General features: G+C 42.7%; 1 protein-coding gene across 1 annotated transcript in view; it reads left to right on the top strand.

Annotated features, from left to right (window-relative positions):
* mctp2a (multiple C2 domains, transmembrane 2a) overlaps positions 1-20628 on the top strand; it is a gene marked incomplete at both ends in the record, with an annotated part of 30106 nt that extends 9478 nt beyond the window's left edge. Inside the window, 9 exons of the mRNA XM_083973528.1 lie at positions 1-102; positions 210-284; positions 575-694; positions 10774-10893; positions 11996-12037; positions 16725-16834; positions 16956-17065; positions 18289-18386; positions 20569-20628. Of these exons, the coding sequence (XP_083829654.1) occupies positions 1-102; positions 210-284; positions 575-694; positions 10774-10893; positions 11996-12037; positions 16725-16834; positions 16956-17065; positions 18289-18386; positions 20569-20628 (837 nt within the window). The remainder of the gene's footprint in view (positions 103-209; positions 285-574; positions 695-10773; positions 10894-11995; positions 12038-16724; positions 16835-16955; positions 17066-18288; positions 18387-20568) is intronic.
* Between the last annotated feature and the right edge of the window lie 431 nt (positions 20629-21059).

Raw genomic sequence — 21059 nt, 5'->3', positions numbered from 1 at the left:
GTTCAGAATGGGCAGGAGATATGTCTGCTCTTAAAGAAGGAAAAGTTGGGAAGTGCATCCAAAGGAAGCATCACACTGGTGCTGGACGTTATCTTTAACAAAGTAAGGATCACACTAAATGGGGTCAAGTTTGTTATAGTGGTGATAAGACTCTTGATCATATCGTAGTTAAACTGCAGCATTATATATTTTTTCTGTCATTGTCCCAGGTCAGGGCCGGCATCAGAAGCTTCCAACCGAAAGAGGAAAAATTAATGGAGGAAAACCTGAAGTTCTCTAAAAAGGTTATCTCTATTGATGTTTTTCAGCAGAATTTAGCAGTTGGAACAAAAAGCGCCTGCCAGAAGGTTCCCCTCACATCCCACTAATAAAGTAGCCACAACAAAGCTACACATGGTCACAGTTTGGATCGGTCATAGTCAAGCTAATTAGTCTAATTGGCTTTAAACGTCCAACTTCACAAGTAGCAAATAATGCATTGTAAAGCTGATTCAACCTCATTGCAAAGTCATAAACATTATGTCCAGTATCAAATGATACTAACCGCTGTTTTGTTCCAATTATTTCCCATTAGGTTCTTGCCCGGAATATATATCGGGTTCGAAAAATCAGCACAGCAGTTCTGTACACGTTACAGTACATTAAAAGCTGTTTTCAATGGGAGAGCAGGCAACGGAGTTTAATAGCCTTTCTGGTAAGTCATTGCCTCACGTTAATGAACTCTCTTTAAGCCTTGGGGCGAACAAGTTTTGTCCCATTTCACTGGAGCACAGTTTTAACTCTTTCATTTTATGTGAATTAGATGTTGAGGAGAATCTTTGGTTTAGCCGTTTTCTCTCGCTGCTTGTCTTTTTCCCATGAAAAACAATGGCTGCCTTCTGTTTTTATCCCATGTGTATGTGATGGATGTGCCTTATCCTTTAAATCAAACCCCACTTGGCTTTCCTTCACTTCTGATGACATTAGAGTGTATTTGAAGGGATGGGGTTTGGGCGTTTGTACATCTGACTTCTTAGCAAAGCCTTCTAACCCGGGGGACGGTGTAAGGAGGATCACAGTCTCAGCTTCCTTGGGTGGAGGAGTGACAGTCTGCCTCCGAGATTTGAACCTTGTTTAAATGTCTCTGTTTAGCTGTTTTTAATGAGGGTATGTGATCTAAGGTCCTAAGCTTAAATAATCTTAAATCACCCTGTGAATCCCCCTCAGTACAGCACATGTAATGTCATGATTAAGAGAGTACACTTGCTATGAAAGCCCTGCCAGCACCGTGTCAGGGTGAGGAAGCGGTCACAGACAGGGTGTGTGAAGAACTCTCCTTTCACTGCCTTTCTTCTGTCTGCGCTGTCTCAGGATGACATGCAATTCATACCTGGTGTATTCTATAAGCCCTTCTCACTGATCCTGAGGTGCAAATCCCCCCAGGCAATGGCCAGGCTCAATGTATCACAGCCTTTAGAACAGCGCGGCACGCAGACAGGCAGGCGGACACACAGACAGGAAGACGGAGAACAATGCAGGCGATTGTATAAGGATAGAGTGGGAGGCAGGCTGCTATCTGGGAAAGAAAGTTGGAGCGCAGAAAAGAGGAAGACAGTTCAGTAAGAGCGGGGTCTATGAAGGTAGATAGCGAGAGACTTGGAGGCAGGGTTATGGGCAGGAGGATAGGCAGGCTGACAGGGGACAGGTCAGCGGGATGGGGCCATCTTCTTCCACCTATAATTAGATCCTCCGCAGGCGATGGGAGTGTGTGGTGGCACACTCTAATCTTTCATTTCCACTTCTACTCCACCTGCTGTTTAGGAGTGCAGCGCACAAATGGAGATCGTAGAATGAAAGAGGAAGACTCACACACGCACTGTTTTCATCATGATCATCGTTGTTACTGTAGCATAGTGTCTTATATTTGTCACTTGTGTGTCACGCGCTCCCTGACAGTGAAATGGTAATTCTCGTGACATTTACTGTAGCTGCTTTTGTCCTTTTCTTTGAAACAACAGCTCTCTTTTCAAACACTAACACCAGCATAGTGGTTGATATTTTTAAAAGGCAGACAGTAACAGAGTAGTCGGAGTATGCCTTTGTCTGCAACGAGGTGTGCTTCAAATAGTCTAAGTGTCGAAGGTGCGTGGTGAGGATCGCCCAAACAAAGTGAATCTGCCACTGTGCATTCATCACCCACTCACCGGCAGACTGAGAGTTCAACGAGTGAAAAGTTTTTTTTTTTTTTTTTTTCAATGGTTTATTATATTCTCAACAAGCTGGAAGCACAGTGAAACATGCAAATCACATGTAAATATTGCATGTAATTGCTATTAACAGGATAAACTCTGAACTTACACTACTGTCTGACAGTCAACAACGCAGTCTTGACTGGCTGTCATTACAAGCCCGGTGCCATGCCACCAACCACACTTGTGCCCCTGCCCACTCCAGGGCCAGCCCCTGTACAGCACCTCCTCCTCCTCCAAGTCATCATTTGCAATTAAGTTAGTGTTCGGAGCTGTCTAAAGCAGCATGCCACCATGTGCCTTAATGAAAGCAGCTCCCACTCCTATCTTTATATCTTTAGGCAGTGGTAATAAGGTAACTGATTCAGACATTGACAGATGGCCTCTGCTTGCCTCTCAGATGTGCATAATTATACCAATAGTCTCTGCTCTTTTCCATAGTGGCAGGCAGCGCAGGGCTTCTCAGGGTATGCCGGCAGGAAATGCTGCAGTGGTGGGTCTAGCTTTAATATACATTACAATACATTATTTATCAAGCAAGCAGACCAGTCTTACCCTTTTACACCATATACATCCTGTAATGCATTACCGCTGTTGTGGTTTCTACTGGGACTGCGGGATGCTCGCGTAGTGCTTTACCAGGAATACTTAGCCATTATATCACTCAGTCCCACAGGCCAATTTTCTGACCTCCACACAGCATGGAGTCTACATTTTTATCCTGTTTATGTAGATTCATGTATGTATTATGAAGTGGTTGTTGGTGTGTGGTGTGTAAGGTATTCAAATTTTGCATGAGGGATCACAACTCTGGTTCACGTTAGTGAATGGCAATGTGGGAAAAATGAGGGATTTTTTTGTAGTTTTGTTTTCTTTCTTTCTTTCTCTTTTTTTTAAGTAGAGGAAGAAGTCTTGTTTGTTCATACCAAAATAACTTTTCCCTCATGAATGGCAATCGGAAAGCTGCACATCCAGGAACATATAAATTGAGCATTTACAGATTGATGGGTTATTTAGTTTTTATGCTACACTGAATGTTACTGTGTGAGAGGAAACTCTGTAGGGAATGGAAATGGAAACACTTGCATTTATTGTCACCGTTTGCGAGTGCAGGAGGTTACCTGTTCAGATTGTGCATTCTCATCAGCACTGTCCATACTGTTTGAAGTTGCCTTCAGTCCCCCTACACACACCCCACACCCCTCCCCTATTGAGTTGTAGTTTTAAAATAGAGTCTAATTAGGTAATGTAACAAAAAAAAACTGAAAAAGAAAAAAAAATCTTTCTCACGCATTTAAACAAAGTTCTGGCAAATCCTCATAAACATTTTCATCAGTGAACGGAAATACAAACAAGAAATTTGGATTTTTTTCTCCCTCAGCTTGTTTATGCTACAGTAATGAGCCTAGGATCTGCGCTTTTCAAGAGTTTGACAACAGCATGTTCCTTTCTCTGAGAGAGAGAAAATGTGACAGCTAAAATCTTCATAAAATAACGGCCTTTAGATGTGCTTTTCACTAAGACTGAGCGAGATGAATGTGCTATACATCAGCAGTGACTGCAGAGGGGTCACCCAGAGTTCTTTGCTGCACACAAGAATAAGACCTGTAGATGGAGCTACAGCACTGCTGGAAAGATGAATGGAGGCGCTAAGGAGATCAGTTACTTTTCCCAACAGGAGCCATTCGTGGGAACAACTTGGAGTGAAATCCTCCGTTCTGTGCATTAGACTAAGAGAAACAAGTTTCTTCTACCAAAAAAAAAAAGAAAAAAAGGAAAGAAAAAAGGAGAGAAGCTAAATGAGCATGTATTATCCAGCCAAATTAATCTGTTTCAGAAGTTTAAAGTTGAGAACAATTTTGATTTAGATGAAATGGATGAAAGTTAAAAAAAAGAAAAAAGATCATTTACACTTGAAAGCTGATTTTGAGCTTTGCTGTCATTAGACCGCTTTAAGTATTTAAGTAGAATTAATATTTTAACATATGAGGTACCTCATCTGTCAGGAGTTAGACTAGAAAGAAACCTGTATACCTTATGTGAGTATTTCTTTTTGACACTGCCAGGTAGCACCCGCTTTAGACATCATTTGACAGCCTGTGAAATGCTGATTGCCTCACATCACACACTGTAAAGATGGCATTTGATGAATGTTTGATGCGGTGCAGCTGTAAACACACTTGGCAGCTGCAACGGGCGCTTTTTGGGGGCTGATAGAATCACCGTCTCCCCAGATGAGGGCAGGACAGGGTCAGATCTGGCTCCAGAGGTCTCCAGAGACCACCTGTGTGGAGCCACAGCAGTCGGGGCCATTAACCAGAACACCAGCCCAGCCGAGATCAAAGCTATAATCAGAGTTGTCATAATTGTTCTTGTTAACACTGTCCCTGAAAATGAGATGCTTTGTGAGTCTTGGATCTGCCCATTTGTGGTTTACTGCATTGCAGTGTGGCCGAGCTTTTGTGAGAACAGCGAGAGGACTGTGCAAGCCTGTGAATTGTCTACTTGCTTCTGCTTTGCATCTGTTTTCTCTCTGTTTGAAAAAGTTGGAGGCCTTAAAGGAGTGGGTTTCTTCAGTCTCATGGGGGTTACACTCTCCATCGCTATGGCTGTGGGAGTTCTCACAGACTGCGCAGTGGGAATGTGTCTAGGAGGGGAAAAAATGATGGCACTGATGGCGATCTGTGTATTCATGGGTCTGAATCTGAGATCTATTAATTATTAAATGATAGGCTATAACTACTCGCAAGCTGCTGAGCAGTGCCTCCTGATTTCACACAGTATTATTATTTAGCTGCCCTGAATGGATTTGTGTCAGTTGACAGCTCTTGAGGCCGGCTGAATGCAACGTGTAACCTTGAAACATGTCCCCTTATTAGTGGGATTAATAAGCTTTCAGTGCTAATTTTCACTTCATTAGGGCTGTGAAATTGTTCCCATTTTGATTTGTTTTAGGACATGGGTTTCAGTTTTGAGAACACATTTTATTCAATTTAAACTAACCAAATTCATCATTATTACTTAACATTATTAAACAGCTTAAAGTAAATTTTAAGTACGAACAGGTTAAGTCGTGTCTTCAGATTAATATTTTGCACACTGCACTAAATGAGCGCGTTGACACCTAAGATGACAGGGTTTTATCTGTGCATCTGTTCTACTTTGTTGTTATATATTATGCGTGTTCCCAGCCTAGATGAAGTGTGCTCTGCGTTTAACCCCATTGTGTGCGCTGTATCGTAATGACTGCCTTTAACATACTCGCCACCTTCCCAGTCACAGAGGACACCACTCCCCAGGCAGCTGAGGCGGCGACCTGTCCGCCCCTGTGTGTGGCTGTTCCGGCGCCAGTCTTGGCCCCACTGCGTTAACGTGCGTGTGAGCCGAGCTGACAGGGAGAGAGAGTCCATGCCACTCCCTCCCCACCTCCTCAGGGGAAAAGGCTCGCATGGCAGATCTGTCACCCAGGAGGTCGCTCAGTGTTAACGCTCCCGACACGGATTAAACACTAGTGGCCAGTGCCGGAGTGTGGGGTCAGTGTAGCCACCACTGACAGGCACCACGGGGCCCCCGCCGACTGCCCCGCTCCAGCCTCGAACTGGTGCTGCTCTGGCCCTGGCATGTGTCAGACAGGCGGGGAGACAACGGCCAGCGCTGGCCCTGCGAGCAAATGCTAATGCTTCGCCCTGCATGGCTGGTCTTCCTCAGTGCTTTGATAAAGAGCTGCTATCACTATTACACTGTGCTGTGCAGGCGTCCTTATGAGCTGTGGCATTTGCTTATCATTTTGCTATGGCTGACCTTTCATTTACAAATTTAAAAAAATGTCTTATCCTGAATTAGCTGGAATTATACTACACAACACCATGATATATTATTTTTTATTATTATTGTTATAGATTTTTTTGTTTGTTTCAGATTTCTTCATACCATAAATTGTTTGTGGTTATATTTTATTTTATGGTTTTATTACTAAAGTTTGTAGGGTTAGGGTAAGGGTTAGAGTAATAGTAGTAATTTTAAACAAAGTGGAAAACTAACCTCTTAACTTGAGTTAGTAAAGTACAGTAAATATCAAAGTTAGTATATCCATGTTTGATCTCAAAATTGAATTGTAAATTGTGTCACACTCCAGAACTGTTGCAACCGATTTCAACCGGCTGAAGAGGGACATGAAATTTCCCATTTTATTGCTCTCTCTCGAATGTAGCCTCTCTCACTCTCTCTCTCTCTCTCTCTCTCTCTTTCTCCCCCTCTTCCTCTCTTCCTCTCTCCCTCTCTCCCCAGTCGATAAGACTTGAGCTGAGCGTATGTGAAATATTTATTCAGCGTTAGCTCAGAGCACTATGGCTGCCCACACACTCTACCTGCCCCGAAGAGAAATCTTATCTGTGCTTCCTCTGCCTCCGACACCCCCTGAAAGCCTGTCCCCACACTGGCCCAAGCTCAACACAAATTACATGTCTCATTGCTCTGCGTTTACAGCTACTTTAAAGCCTGCCGCTCCTGTCCCCTACATAAGCCCTCAGCCAGACTACGTTTCAGCCTGGCGGAAAAAAAAAAAAAAAAACCTGCGTGAGCTGAGCTGCTACTTCTGCTTTTGATTCATTATTAATCTCTTTTTTGTATTTTAATTGAGGAAGTAATGCAGATTAATTTCACTGCCCTTGATTTCACCCAGAAAAAGAACATCTCTATCACAGGAAAGTCTATTAAAGGTTCTACAGAGACTCCCATCCATTTTTTAAAATAATAATAATTTTAATTTATTGTCTTAATATTTGTATAGCCCATACTTGCACATACTCACGCACATGAAATATGTCCTTTTTCTGTCTTCTGGCGTAAATACACACAGACACACACACACACACACACACACACACACACACACACACACACACACACACACACACACACACACACACACACACACACACACCCTGCAGCCTGAAGTCAGTCTTGTTAAATTCTTTCAGTATATGTTCACGTAATCTGGCATCTGTCCACAGCCCCCATGACTGACCCTCATAATGCTGGCTGGCGTTCTTCTCGCTTTGTTTAGCTTTCCAAGTGGAGTGCAACTGAAGAGAAATAGTGAAGATACAGCCAAGATTAAATCTCCCATGTTTTTGGGATGGTACATAAAACTTAAAAATAAGGGTATTTTTTAAACCTACCATGTTTAAAAAAACAAAAATCAAACAGTGTAAAGGGTGTTTTTAGTTTGCGGAGGTTTTTTTTTTTTTTTTACAGCAACAGTAATTATACTGTATGGTCCCATGTGCTGTGACATTACACTAATTTGGCTCATCAACAGTATTATGTGTGTTATACTGATGTGACGCCTGTATTTATAGCCTGTTGTCTGCTGTGGTGTATAAGGGGAGCATTTGGCAGCCTTGCAGTCTGGTGGTACGTCTGCCAGTCAGTAGTTTGGGTTGGTAGACTGGGCCACCCCCTCCTCTCTTAATCAATTTACAGGATGGTAGAAACTCTTATAGAGGGTGTCTTTGTCCCTTTGTTCCTGCTACGATCCCTTCTCCATCTCCTGGGAGAGTGTGGGTGGTGGGAGCTGCCATGCTTGCTCAGCTTTAAGTTATTTTATTCACACTTTTAATCGCTGAGTGCTTTATTATTAGGTGCTGGATTCTGCTGGCCAGGGGATCTGCATGAGAAGGCGCAGAATGCATTTAGTGGAATCATATTAATGGCACTATAAAACAAATCTGTCAGGCTGTTCTTAACCCTGCTGGCAGAATTGCTCTGCCCAGGGTTGCCCCCTTCTCCAAGCGCTTACAGGTGGCTAAGGAGAGTGCATCTCCATCATCTACTCCACCGTGTGCTAATAGTTTTATTAATTCATTCTCTTTTTTTCTCCCCAGGCACCCAGTGCATAATCATACAGGCATTTTTCAGCTAAAGGGTGTTTGTCAAGGGAGGTTTCCTACATTAGAGACACTCCTTCCAGACATACATACTAACACTTGTTCAATTACAAGTCGTTTGTTATCCACCTCTGTTGTGTGTAAACCTAAATGCTCAGGTATATCATTAATTATTACCTCCATTGCGTTTGTTTGCTGTTTTATGTCCTTTTTGGTTAAATAAATGACTGCTTCACTGCTTGAGCAACATATTAGCACTGCCGAGTTTAAAAAGGTTTTACTTATGCGTAATTTGCCGAAAGGATGAAAAAATATGCAGACTGGCCCTTTAGACTGAAATGGAGCTCATGTTTGATGGCAATTAAAATGTGGGTTATTTTTATTTATTTATTTAGTTAGTTATTTTACAAATTTACACTTGCGCCTGGAAGGTTGCACTTTGTCCAACATGTCCTTTAATCACTCAACTGCTTGCTTATAAAACATAAACCACTTAGTGGGGGAATTAGTTCTGTCTCCGTTTCACAGAAACTCTAGAGAATGTGAAGAGACAAGGGGAAGGTATAGCCCTGCCTCTGCTCATTACTGTGGGATATCTGACGGCAAAGTCTCAGTTTGTGCACCTGAGTGAAGGAATCTGAGAGGTTTTCCCCAGTTAAAAAAGCATGTAAATCCTGAACACATGGGCTGACATACCATGAGGGAGGAATTGAGAAGATATTTCTGACAGTTTTGGTTTATACCCTCATTTAAGCACTCAGTTTAGACACAAGGCATTGTATTTCTGTAGGCTTTTATCTTGTCCACTGAGCCAGAACGTGGTGAGCAGAAATTTGCATTAGTGGGCGATTATGAATACCTGTGACAGATTCTCTCTGCCGGCTCCCTGGGCGGAAATGAATTGGCTCCCTCTGTTGACTTGCACAGGAAGACAGAGACCAAGCAATTAGACTTTAGTGGTTAATGTAGCAGCTTTTGCAGGGAGGGCAAGGAGGTTCAACATTCCTGCTGGGCTCATGTCAGTTTCCAGGCACATTTCCCCCACCTTTCTTTTTCCTTTTTTATGAGAATGCTGGGTATATGACAAGCTACCTGTCCACCAGCCAGCTGAATTCCTCTGGGGTGAGGGGAGCGTCGCTTTAGAATCGCCTCATGGGAACTGAGGTGACAACACATGACGTAGGTTATTCATAACAGGGAGGAGATGTACTGCAGATACCTCTGCACCTTATGCATATTCATTGTTTACCTTTCATATCCCCCACCAGCTCTAGTTTGTCGCCGTATACGTAATTCAAACGAGCGCTCATAAAAACATATTGTTCATATTGTTCATTTCCGCGCATCCTGGTCATCCCGCTGTGTTTCTGCATGACGCTTCGGCTCGCCCACCATCTCCCAGGTCGTATGGGGTGATAATAAGCGGTACAGCGGTGAAGCCTAAGGGCCACAGTGGTGTCTGCATTACTCATGGTTCACGTTCTCTGGTGGCCGTTTTAACCTAGGCCTGGTGTGGCGGTAGGTAGACTGGCCCCCAGAGCAACATGCATGGTCTCTGTGTGGTTGCTATGACAGGAGCAGTCTGCTGTTTACAGGCCTGCTATTGAGGCCCGAAGGCCCCAGTGCTTCACATCCTGTCTCGGGCTTAACTCGAACATATTGTTCGTACTTTAACCAGCCTGCAGCTCTTTGAGCCCAGACTGCACAGAGCAACCATTGTGTGGGGTCAGCATCAGTTATATCCAATGTTTTGAAATAAACTTTGTAAAAAAAAAAAAAAAAAAGTAGTAGTAGTAGAAGTTTAGCACAATAAATCTAACTGTTACAATTGGTGCTTTAATTATGGAGAATGTTCAATATAAAATATGAGGAAAAATTTATATTGTGAAAATAAAAGTTGAACATATGTTGGGTGTATTGGCGCATAATCATACTATAATAGATTTTAAGATTCAACTTGCTGTCAGGGACATTTTATTTCATCCCTGTCAACCTGCTGGTGTGATCCTCCTCACACATTCCTGATAATTTCAGTTGGAAACAGACTCATTAGGCTGTCACTAAATGGGTTTAAATGCAGCCGTCCAATTAGTGCTCTGCTGTGAAATGCAGTGGGTGTTGTGCAACGTGCTTAGCACCACTCCTTTACAGAATTATGAGGGATTACTCATTCAGTGTGATCCATCTTATTTCTACCAGGGGTCTTGGCTTTTCTCAGTATCATCTCCACGGAGGGGGTAAATGTTGCAAATGCTTCTCCAGTTGCCATATGTGCCTCGTCAGAGAGCCTCGCTGCCTCCGAATCTTAAGAGGATTTGATGTGCTAGTTAAAAGACAGCATACCATGCCTATCCATGTCATACTTTCTTTTGAGCAGTAAGGCTCTCTGCCAGCACAGTATTATTGGTATATATAAATAGGATTTCAAGATATTAAAAGTTGTCCCTGAATGTCTGTTACTTTAAAACCACTGAGAGTAAAATCTGTTGCCATTGGCTGTAAATCACAGAGGCTTTACATGCTTGCTTTTCATGAGATTTAGGACGTGGTTAAATCTGTCATATATTTTGTTTTTGGGAACAGGCCTGCTGAGATTTGAAAGCTGGGTGACGGTGCTATAGTGTGGTGCGTTATACTGTCATGTCCTGTCTCCTCAGATCTTCCTCGTGACGGTGTGGCACTGGGAGCTTTTCATGCTGCCCCTCTTCCTGCTTCTGCTCGTCGGCTGGAACTACTTCCAGCTCACTGCAGGGAAGGCCAACTCCAACCAGGACCTGGTGAGTGATGAAGACTCTGAACTCCTCAGAGTTCATTCATACAGATCCGTAGATGCGTGCTGTTCTGGTGCAAATTCAATCTATATGTTAACCTACCTGTGTTGGTATGGAATGAAATGCTGCTCGCAAACATTTGGTGAACTGCATTGTTATAGTAATATCAATTAACCACTGTCGCAACTGCAACAAATACAGGGGTTGTTCTATAAAGTACAGCTCTATAGTACAGTCAAACGTGGTATCTTCTTGTGTTTTATAGCTAGTTAGACAAGTTTCTGTTGGCTCTCTAGAGGCCTAATAAAACACTGAGCAGAAAGAAGCAGCTGAAATTAAATCATGGTAAATGTATATACAGCCTGTAGTCTGTTGATATACCCTCACCACATCTGAAAAGGCACGACTATAGTTGTTTCCACCATATACCACTATCCCCTCTCTGTCTACTGTTATGGAAATTATGTTTGCCCTACACATGTCTGTGAAGGTTAATACTGTTCACACTTCTGACTGCCCCCCAATTTCACTGTGTTGTAAGCCTTCTCACTGGCCAGCCAGGGGCCTGGCCTGTTCACACACCCTCCCCAAAGCAACATCCTCGGCCCAGTGATTGTGTTTATGGCTGCTGGAAAAGATGCCGTCCCTAGGCAATGTTAAAGCCCAGACTCACCCTCATATCCAGTGTGGAGACTCTGTCACCCCTCTGTGACCCTCTAGCTGGCAATGACACAGCTCTGTTCCCAGGCAATGTCACAGCGTGCACCACAGTGGGGTCAGGGATGACTTGATATAAAGTGATCTAGGCAACAGCATCCAAATTAAATGTGTTTTTTTTTCCCTTTCCTCTTTCTGTTTTTCTGTGTGCTTATGTTGTGGAGAAATGAGATTGCTTTGGTGTGACAGTGCTCTTGTGAAGAAGGCCCTCTTTCACCTCTGCTTTTGTGTGAGGTCACCCCTGTGATGCAGTCTCTATGGAAACAAGCCTCTCCCAATAGGGGTGAATGTACTCAAAGAAAATTTCATTACTAGGTGTTTGTTAAAAATGCTCCAGTGCCCACATGTCCCGTTCGTTTGAAATCACCCTCTACCCTTTATTTTCTCTTAGGTGAACATGAGCATGGGTGACGACGAAGAGGAAGACGAGAAGGTATTTTATCTTGTCTCTTTCTAACATTTTATGGGATAATATGTTCTGGTGGAATTTTATCACATCGTAGGCTTCACTCTAAATACAGATATATCTTTTACGCATTGCCATAAACACTGGCTGTTCTAACATCTAACTGTGACATTACTCTGTGGTTTTTAGACTTATCAGAGCTTATATTTCTTTTATGAATAACCAAGGTTGAATTAAACACATGGCAATCTCTGCATGCTGCAGGATACTACAGATTCCTGGTTGAGCAACTAGCTCTGTTTCTGATACACATGAACAAATGCTTCTTTGAAAACAGAAAATATTCGACCAAAGAGCCATACAGGTTTTAGTCAATATTTTAGCATAGTCCCACTGACAGTTTCCTCTCACAAGTTCTTTTCTAACTAAGAATAGAAATATTTTTCCTGCATCCCAAATGAGGGCAACATCTTTGAAAGTGTTGTAGCATGTAGCTCTTTATTCTGATCCTCTGGGTATTCAGTGTCACTCTTCAAATGCACTCGTCTGAGATACTGCAGCCCTTTGAAAATCTATAAATCAAATTTAAACAGCGGCAGCACCATCAATTAGATTTTGCACAGCTGTTGGGGATTGAATCGGTAGGTTTTTTTTACTCTGCCATCATTGTCTAAATGGTATAGTTATGTTGAGAATGACCTTATACTAGCAGAACAAATGAACAAAGTACAACACTACAACAGAAACCGAATGCTCCGCCCCAAAGGTTATCAGTCATTTTTACTTGTACGTTTGTGAGAAATCATAAATGATAATGTTTATTAATACATCTCTCTGGTGTCTCTTGAAAAACAAAAACAACAGGAAATCTTTAAGTAGCCTGAAAATTATACTTCCCCACAGCAAATAATATTCAATTACACTCATCCCACTGTTTTCTGTAAAGAAGGAAGAGTTAACAGGGATGTGTATTATTGCTTTATGGCAATGAAGTGTGGAACTAACACAAAGCCTCCAAGCAATGACCCTTGTGCTGCGTGTCTAGGCCCAGGATTCATATCCATAATGCGCTCAATATATTCTGTTGTGGTGACCTGGGGCTATGAAAAAAAGCCAGCTTCTTTTAAAAACACAGGCACATCCACCAAATCCTGTCTGAAAGGATGGGCTAATTCGCAGATGAAACTCGCATGATATGTCTGCACACACAAAGTGGGAAGCTGCACTTGCTATCACTGCTAGGAACACTAGCAGGAGAACTGGTGCCTAAACAAACAGCGATGCAGAAAATTCATGCTCACAATCACATTAAATTCAATGTCAGTGCTTCATCTGTCTTTACCTTAAAATCTCAACACGGGGATGTTTGATTTTTTTTTCCTGTGGTTTAAGTAAAACCAGTGTCTTCAGAGAGTTTTAAGATTTTCTCAATATGCTGCATGTGTTTCCGAACTCTGCCTTCGCCTCTTTAAGCTTTTTGAAAGGTTTTCCATGAGACTCCTAAGCCCTTTCACACTTAGAGGAAATGAAATATCTCCTTTCATTTACTAATTAAGCACTCAGCCATGTTTGTTTTAAGCTGTCAGCTTTAATTTAAAGTGGCTTATTTGAAAGTCTTGTTATGGTCTTGCTGTCACTTGAATGTGATATCATGCAGTTAGATCAAGCAGTGTAGCTTTACACCTCCTATCAAAGTCTTCTTTAAAAATATTTGGGGTTAAAGAGTGATCAGTGTTAAATTTGATGACTTCAAAGCCTTTGCTTCCTCCCCCCTCGTCTCTCCTCTAACATGTGAATAAAGGCTTTTCCCTCTGAGAAGGTTATGATTACCACTCAAATATGTTTTTATCCCCCTTTTTTCCCCTTGAGGAAGGAAATATGTAAACCTCAGACAGAGCAGCAAGAATGTGAAGGCATGACGTTAAAGAGAGACGAAAGGCAAGGCAGTGTTACAGCAGGATAATACAGAACAGATTCTCTGCCTGTGAACAAATCTGTCCTCAGGGAAAGAGACAGCTTACAAATTATGTGTGGGCAAAGTGACTTCCCTTTGGCCTTAGGTATCAATTGTGCAGATAGACAATATTTAATCGTAACATAAAGAAACAGAGAGAGGCAAAACAAGTCCATAGATCTCCAATAGAAATGAACATGGGAGATGAAACAGCCCTCTTATTGCCCCCTGGCTGGCAGTGCTGGTCTGGGGTTGACTTGCTCCTAGAGACTGGCCCAGGGGAGCCGCAGGGAGGATGAGGAGGTGGTTGTGGGGGTGCTAGAATGGGCTGGAAGGGGGGTGGGGGTAACTCCATCTCTCACCCGATAGTCCACAGTTACCGCCGGGTCTCCTTGAACACACCAGTCAGACAGACTGCCCATGTCATGATCTGTGATGCGCTTCATGAGAACCACCGCGCACTAACCCACAAACACTTTAAAGCCTGAGGAGAAGCTTTTTTTGTGTGCATCTTATCCCCACAAATTGTTTGTTAGCTCATTTTAGCTCCATATGAGATGATTTGCCAGGAACACAGGTGTTTTTCATTTAGATGCACTTCTTATCTTTGTCAGAAAAGTCACTAGGAAAATATTCAGTCTGAGAATTCAAATTTGGCACCGTTTATTCTAATTAAAATGATGCTAAATGAGCTTTTTCCAGTCTTTGATAACACCCCACATGTCTGGGAGAGTATGTTTACCTTTGTGCAGGAGATCAAATTGGTTCTCCATTACTGCACCTTAAAAGGAAGCTTTTACAATTTTATCTGAAATGAGAATATGATTTCACACAGGTTTTCTAATCAGTAGACATTTAGGATTCATTTAGTCTGTCCCTAGTTTACCCATCCTTTTCCATTTCAGAAGAAGATCTTTTATTTATTTTTGTTGTCTCTGCGCTCATGTACATACTGAAAAGAGGAATGAACAAAGATAAAGAATATCATCAGATGATTAATGTAGGGAGGACTTCAGTTTTGGTCGCTAAGGAGATGGAGGATTTCAAGAATCTTAAAGCGGTTGAATAATGATAATCACGAGAGCTCTGTCTCTTGATGCATACTTCAGAGTACATCTATTTGTCTGTTTTTCCTTTTAGGAATGAAAGCCAGTACAGCTTCTCTTTTTTTCCTGCTGGAGCTGTGTTTCTGGCTAAATTTACCTTGCAACTGTATCCACAGCAGTTATATCTCTTATTAGGTTTGAATTCTAAATCATGTAATTGAGTCACTGAAGCAATTTTAAATGGAAATATGAAAAGGAGTTTGAGCTTAACAGATGAAACTCAAAGCGTGGCTCTGTGGGGCCGTAAGTAGCTCACGGACGCAGATCATAATAGCTTTTAGCAGTGTTTCCAGTCTACGAAATAAAGTTAGCATAACAAGATCAATTAACACCTGATGTGGAGTAAAGAATACACAGGAAGGTTTTTTACTCAGCCCCCCGATGCAGTGGAGCGGAGAGGGATGATGCGTACACACAGATAGTCCTCTTTCCCCATGATGAGACCATGAGATGTTAATCTCAAAGAAAGCATATTTGTGATAGTTCTTCCTTTTTTGGACAGTGCTCAGCCTCCAGTGTCTGTCCAGATCTGAGCCCAGTGGGGGAGGCTCTACTAGTGTGGGAATTGCTCTCTTCCTGCGCCTTTTGTGGAGGAGAGCGGGCCTGACAGTGGGGAGTCTCTCTGTGCTGGCAGACAGTGTGTTCCCAGGGGCTGCCTCATGAAGCTCTGATAAAGGCATTCTGTCTGGACCCTGTCAATGCACACAGGCTGCGGCTTTGGCTGACTTGTAACATAAACATATAGACATCCTCAAGCCTCCTGTTAGGGTCCATCAGAGCGCCCTCCCCCCAACACTCTCGTTCCCTGTCTCACTCTTCCTCTCCCACCCTCCTCTCTGTCATCATTCCTGTCATTATTTCCTCCTTTTGATGTGAGGCTTCTCAGCCCTCTTTAGCTTGTGTTAGTCGTGTTATCTCTAGTCACTCCTCTGCCTCTGGAAGGCTTCACACTCGTTATTTCTGGTCTTGATGTGATCACTTTCTTTTGAGAAAACCAACCGTCCAGCCCCCTCCTATGTTGACTTATTGCTTTGCCAGACTCAGTCATTACTACCGTAGTGCATTTAAAGCAAATAATATGTTATTAGCGGTCAGAACCCATGTGAGTGAAAGAGTGAATGAGCACACATCGGACTGGTGTCCTAAGTCAAGATCTAGTGGTTTTTCTCATGCAGAGAAAGTGTTGGAGTAGGTTAGAAAGCCAGACCTGACAGATTTGTAAAAACATGTTCAAACTTGTCCGGTGTCGGCTGCTAGAATGGAATCTCTCCTAAGTTGTGAGGCCCCTGCACTTCTTGTCTCGGTTGTCTAGTCTGCCTGATTGCGGATAGCCATTTTGTGTACTTTTCATCTACCAGAGAGTCTTGATTGTGCTGCACTTGTGCAACAGCTCTATTGTGTGTGGCAGACAAAAGCTGAAATCTCTCACCCATCCACATAACAGCTTCTGAGCACTGAGTCTGTCTCATCTTCAAAAGCATAGACTGAAGATGTACAGTGTTTGCTCATTATGGGCCATTCAATAGATAAATCACACATAATAGCATAGCAGAGATAAACTGGTCTTTGTCTACTCTGCCCAACAATTGACATACAGTGTACCTCATCAGTGTCTGTGCATTTTTTGTTTCTTTCTTTTTCATTTTTTTTTCAGGAGAGCGCAAAAAAGGGCTTGATGGATAAGATACATATGGTGCAGGAAGTGGTGCTGGTCGTCCAGAATGTTTTGGAGGAACTTGCAAACATTGGAGAGCGAATCAAGAAGTAATTCAGCCACTTCCATTCGTCTTCCAAAATTGACCTGATTATCAGTTTATTTGGATTATAAATATAATAGTTTCAATATATCTAAACATTAATCTGACATTATTGTATGTTTTTACAGCATCTTCAACTGGTCTGTCCCCTTCATGTCATGCCTGGCCTGCTTGATGCTGTTTGTGTCAACAGCAGTGTTGTATTTTATCCCGCTGCGATTTCTTGTGCTTATATGGGGTAAGTTCTACTCTTCTTCTCTCGAGTAAAAAAAGCACAATTTAATTCATACTGTAAAACTGTTTACAGAAAAGTCCTTTTATATATGTATACATATAAGTGTATTGGGGAAAATAACAAAAGCAATTTTAACAACTGTCTTTTTCTTGCTTGAGCCTTTATTACTGAGCAAAACATCCCGACAAATGGCATAAAAATCAATGTCCACTCCACTGTTGTAAAAGACAACTCTTATTCACTCTTCCTAACTGCATATCCAAGATTTAATGAAGTACAGTAATTTAAGAACTCTGCCATCCCTACACCTCTGCAGATGCACAGATCAGACAGCTGCAGAGGTTTGCTTTGCTCAGTGTGGGCTGATGTAGCAGAGCCCGGCAGAGGCAAGGCCTAGGGTTTGTGTGAAAACAAAGCAGAGGTAGAGCAGCAAGCTGTATATAATACATGATGTCCTTGGGCAGTCTGTAGGCTCCTGGTCTAGCCTCTCATTATCTGCTGTAGTCATACAGAATAGACAGTCATCTCAGTGGTCAGGGAGATATGCTGCCCTTAACAGGCTCTCCTCCTCCAGCTGTAAGCCCACAACCACTGTACTTCCACACTGCCTTCAACACAATCAATACCAAAAAACCATCATATCAAACAAAAAACACACAGTCTGAGACACTCCACTGCCTCCCCAGTTAACCCCCATCTCTGTGGTTGCAAGGCAGGCCTTTCAAGTTGCTTGCACATATTTAAGTCCTTAGGTTCTTTGTCTGCATGTTGAGGTACAGGCAGTACCAAGCTGTGAATATAATGGTCCCATTACAAGACCCCAGAGATATTTCTATCTCTGTGGTATGTAGCCATGTGCAAAGTAAATATAGATATGCTGGAAATGATCAGATTGAAGCACACAAAAGTCAGGAGAAGTTGCAATGAAACTCTAGCCTGTTGTTCAAATTATAGCAACATATTGATTAAGTACTGCCTTATCCATACTTGTCACCATTTTATTGACACATGCTTGAGTCCACTTTGGCTGAAAGGGATCAGCTGAAACTGCATCATGCAGTGCAATGACTGACATGTTGGTGGGCTCTACATTTTGCGCATACAGTAGATAGGATTACACAATTCTTTTTATTATTATTATTGATATTTTTCACACTGTACAGCAGTGTAAAAATATGCCAGTTGCTATGACACCTTTATTTATTAATGTGTTCTTGTTTTCACAGGCGTTAACAAATTTACCAAGAAGCTGCGCAACCCATATACTATTGACAGTAATGAAATACTGGATTTCCTCAAGAGGGTGCCTTCTGATGTTGAAAAGGTAAGGGTCCAGTTTTACATACAGATAGGGAGGGAATTCCCTGAAGATGTCTGCATTATTTGCTGTACCAGAATTCCCAAGTGTTGCGGAAATATATCCTCTGGCTTTGTTTGATTATTAATGGACTCTCGCCTTTAAAGCGGCCCTGGCCCAATTATTCCTCGGTGGAGCTCCATGTAGTCGCCATGGTGCATGAGTAAGGAGATGTTCAGATCTGTCCTCAGCCATATTGCTGCAGCCTCGTCGGTTATTAGCAATTTTGTCCCGTCTGATTGAAGCGCTGTGACATTAAAGCTGGTGATTGGCCGAGGGCTGGCAGAGGGCTCCTGACGTCTCTGGCTGTTGTGTCAGCGCGGAAACTCTGATGTGGCCTCAGTCACTTCAGGGTGGTAGAGTCAATTAATGTAGTCGTGAGCCCCAGTCGTCTTGCTGGGTGCCATATGTGATTACATATTAGCCATGGCTGATATGTCATTTGCATTTACATCACAGGGCTGAGGAGAGCTGTCAGGGTTTTGTAAGTGGTGCTGGGTGAGCGCCGTTCTCTCGCTGAGATTTTTTTTTTGCTTGGCCAGGAAATGAAGTGCCACACAGAGCCTTCATCTCGCAGGTAACTCGCCAGACAGAATTCAGTGAGAAATCCTGACAGTCTGGATCTGGAAAGACACTCTCACCCCAGTCTGTTTCTGTGCTGCACCCTTGATGTCCTCCTGCAGCAAGCCATTGCTGACTTCTCTGTGATGTTGGAGGGAGCCTGTGTTGTTTGAGATTTGGCTGACTGAGTTGGCAAAACAAGGTGGTGAATACATTTTGATTCCGAATCCTTTGTATGTCTTCTTCCCCCATTGGGATACAATGTTTGAGCTTTGAAAATGACTCACTTTCAAATCCCATGGAAACAATACTTTTTAGCCCGGTTTAAAAGAGAAACTACATCTTGAAAATAGCTCCAATCATAAAAAACAAAACACCCTTAAGATTCATCATAAGTATGTTTCATTATGTACTGAGAAAAATAACCTTAACATCATATACACAGGAGACCCAAAACAATAGACCACATATTTTGTTTTTGTTGACTTAGAACTTCAATCCTCAGATAGGTGTGGACACAGAAACACCACAAAGGCTGAAAATTGACTCCTGTCTTTCTTGCAAATGTGACTTGGCAATTAGTGCCTGTGCACATCTACAAAGTCTGCCTCAAACGGGGACTTCTGACAACGCTGTGTCTGTCCCGAAATAAGAAGCATCTGTCAGTTCTGAGGACAGTTTCATGTTCTGATGCAGGAGGCAGTCACTTTGTTCCCACATTCCATCTCCCATTCTAATAATGGAGACCAGCTAATTAGCATAGAGTTCTTACCTTTATTCAAAAGATTCACCGTATTGTTTGAGCTCAGCAAGCCTGCTTCAAAAGCAAGTTTTCAAATTCCAGCTCCTCTCCTTTTCAGTTTAGCCTATGATCAGTCTTCTTTAGATTATGGTGGCAATTTTGAAACAAAAAAAAAAGCAGAAGAAAACAGGGCACTGGATATTTTTTTTAATGTCAAAGAGAACATGATTTTACAACATGAATTTATTTAGTAAATCCTTTTGAACATCATGGAATTTCTCAGAGAAAGTCTGAAACATGAGTGAATCAATATTGAGCTTAATTCTACATATGTAACTGGCAGAAAAAAACAAAGTTGCAAGTTCAAATGTCATATCAGGCCTTGTTTTGCCTGAAGAAATCAGTCACACCAAGGGTCAAGAAAGCCACGAAGAAAGTTCCACATCAGCCGATGTTGGTAACTTCTCAACTTAAACAACACTCACTTTATACTATTCTCAGGCTTTCACAAAGTTCTTCTTCAGGGGACATAACTTACAGTGAATGATTATGCAGTTTGTAGCTCCCTCACTGGCCTGGCAGGTCATCTCAACAGTTGATGTCTGTTTCTAATATTGTGATTGTGGTGCAGAATGAGGGGGGCGTACACTGGTACGAAACCCTTGACTTTTCAAATCCTTCCTCCCTGTGATTAATCCCCTCTGCTCCTGTGTTTAAAAAATGATTCATTACAGGCGAGCCCGCCTCGCTTTCCCCTGCACCAGCTCTCCTCAGGGGAGCCATTACCGTGCGCTCCACTGAGCTCGGATTACCTGCCTCTGACCAAACTCATGTTTGTTTTTACAGGTGCAGTACAGCGCACTGAAAGCGCCCACCAGCCAGAGTCAGCCGCGGAAGAAGAAGTAGGCTCCGCGGACGCACTGGATGAAAGACTGGTCTCCCTTTGAATGTGGTACGGCACAGTCTACCTGACAACAATGCTCCAGCACTACCAGAGCCCATAACCCCGTGCACCCCACCATACCACCCTAACGCTGCCCCCTGCTGCTGAGGGGCAGCCAGCCGCTCTCTGGCCTGTGTGTTTGCCACTCCCCTGACAGGGGCTGTGAACTGCAGCAGCTAGGAGGGCAGCACATGGTGCTGTCAATCACAAGCCGGGAGGTAAAGAAAAGAGAACGCTGCAAGGCTCAGCCTTCATCTTTGGGTATAATTTTGAAAAGGAATGAAAAGCGTCGGGTTTGGTTTACCTTAGACTTCCACTGTTTTACCTTTTTTGACTTTGATGAAACTGAGAAATTTGCCTAAAGGTAAAGTTAATGCAAGCATAACAGTTCATG

This window comes from Trachurus trachurus (assembly GCF_905171665.1).
Source record: "Trachurus trachurus genome assembly, chromosome: 6".
Taxonomy (NCBI): Eukaryota; Metazoa; Chordata; class Actinopteri; order Carangiformes; family Carangidae; genus Trachurus; species Trachurus trachurus.
Note: the sequence above shows the minus strand (reverse complement) of the source record. Positions and strands in the feature narration are given on the sequence as shown.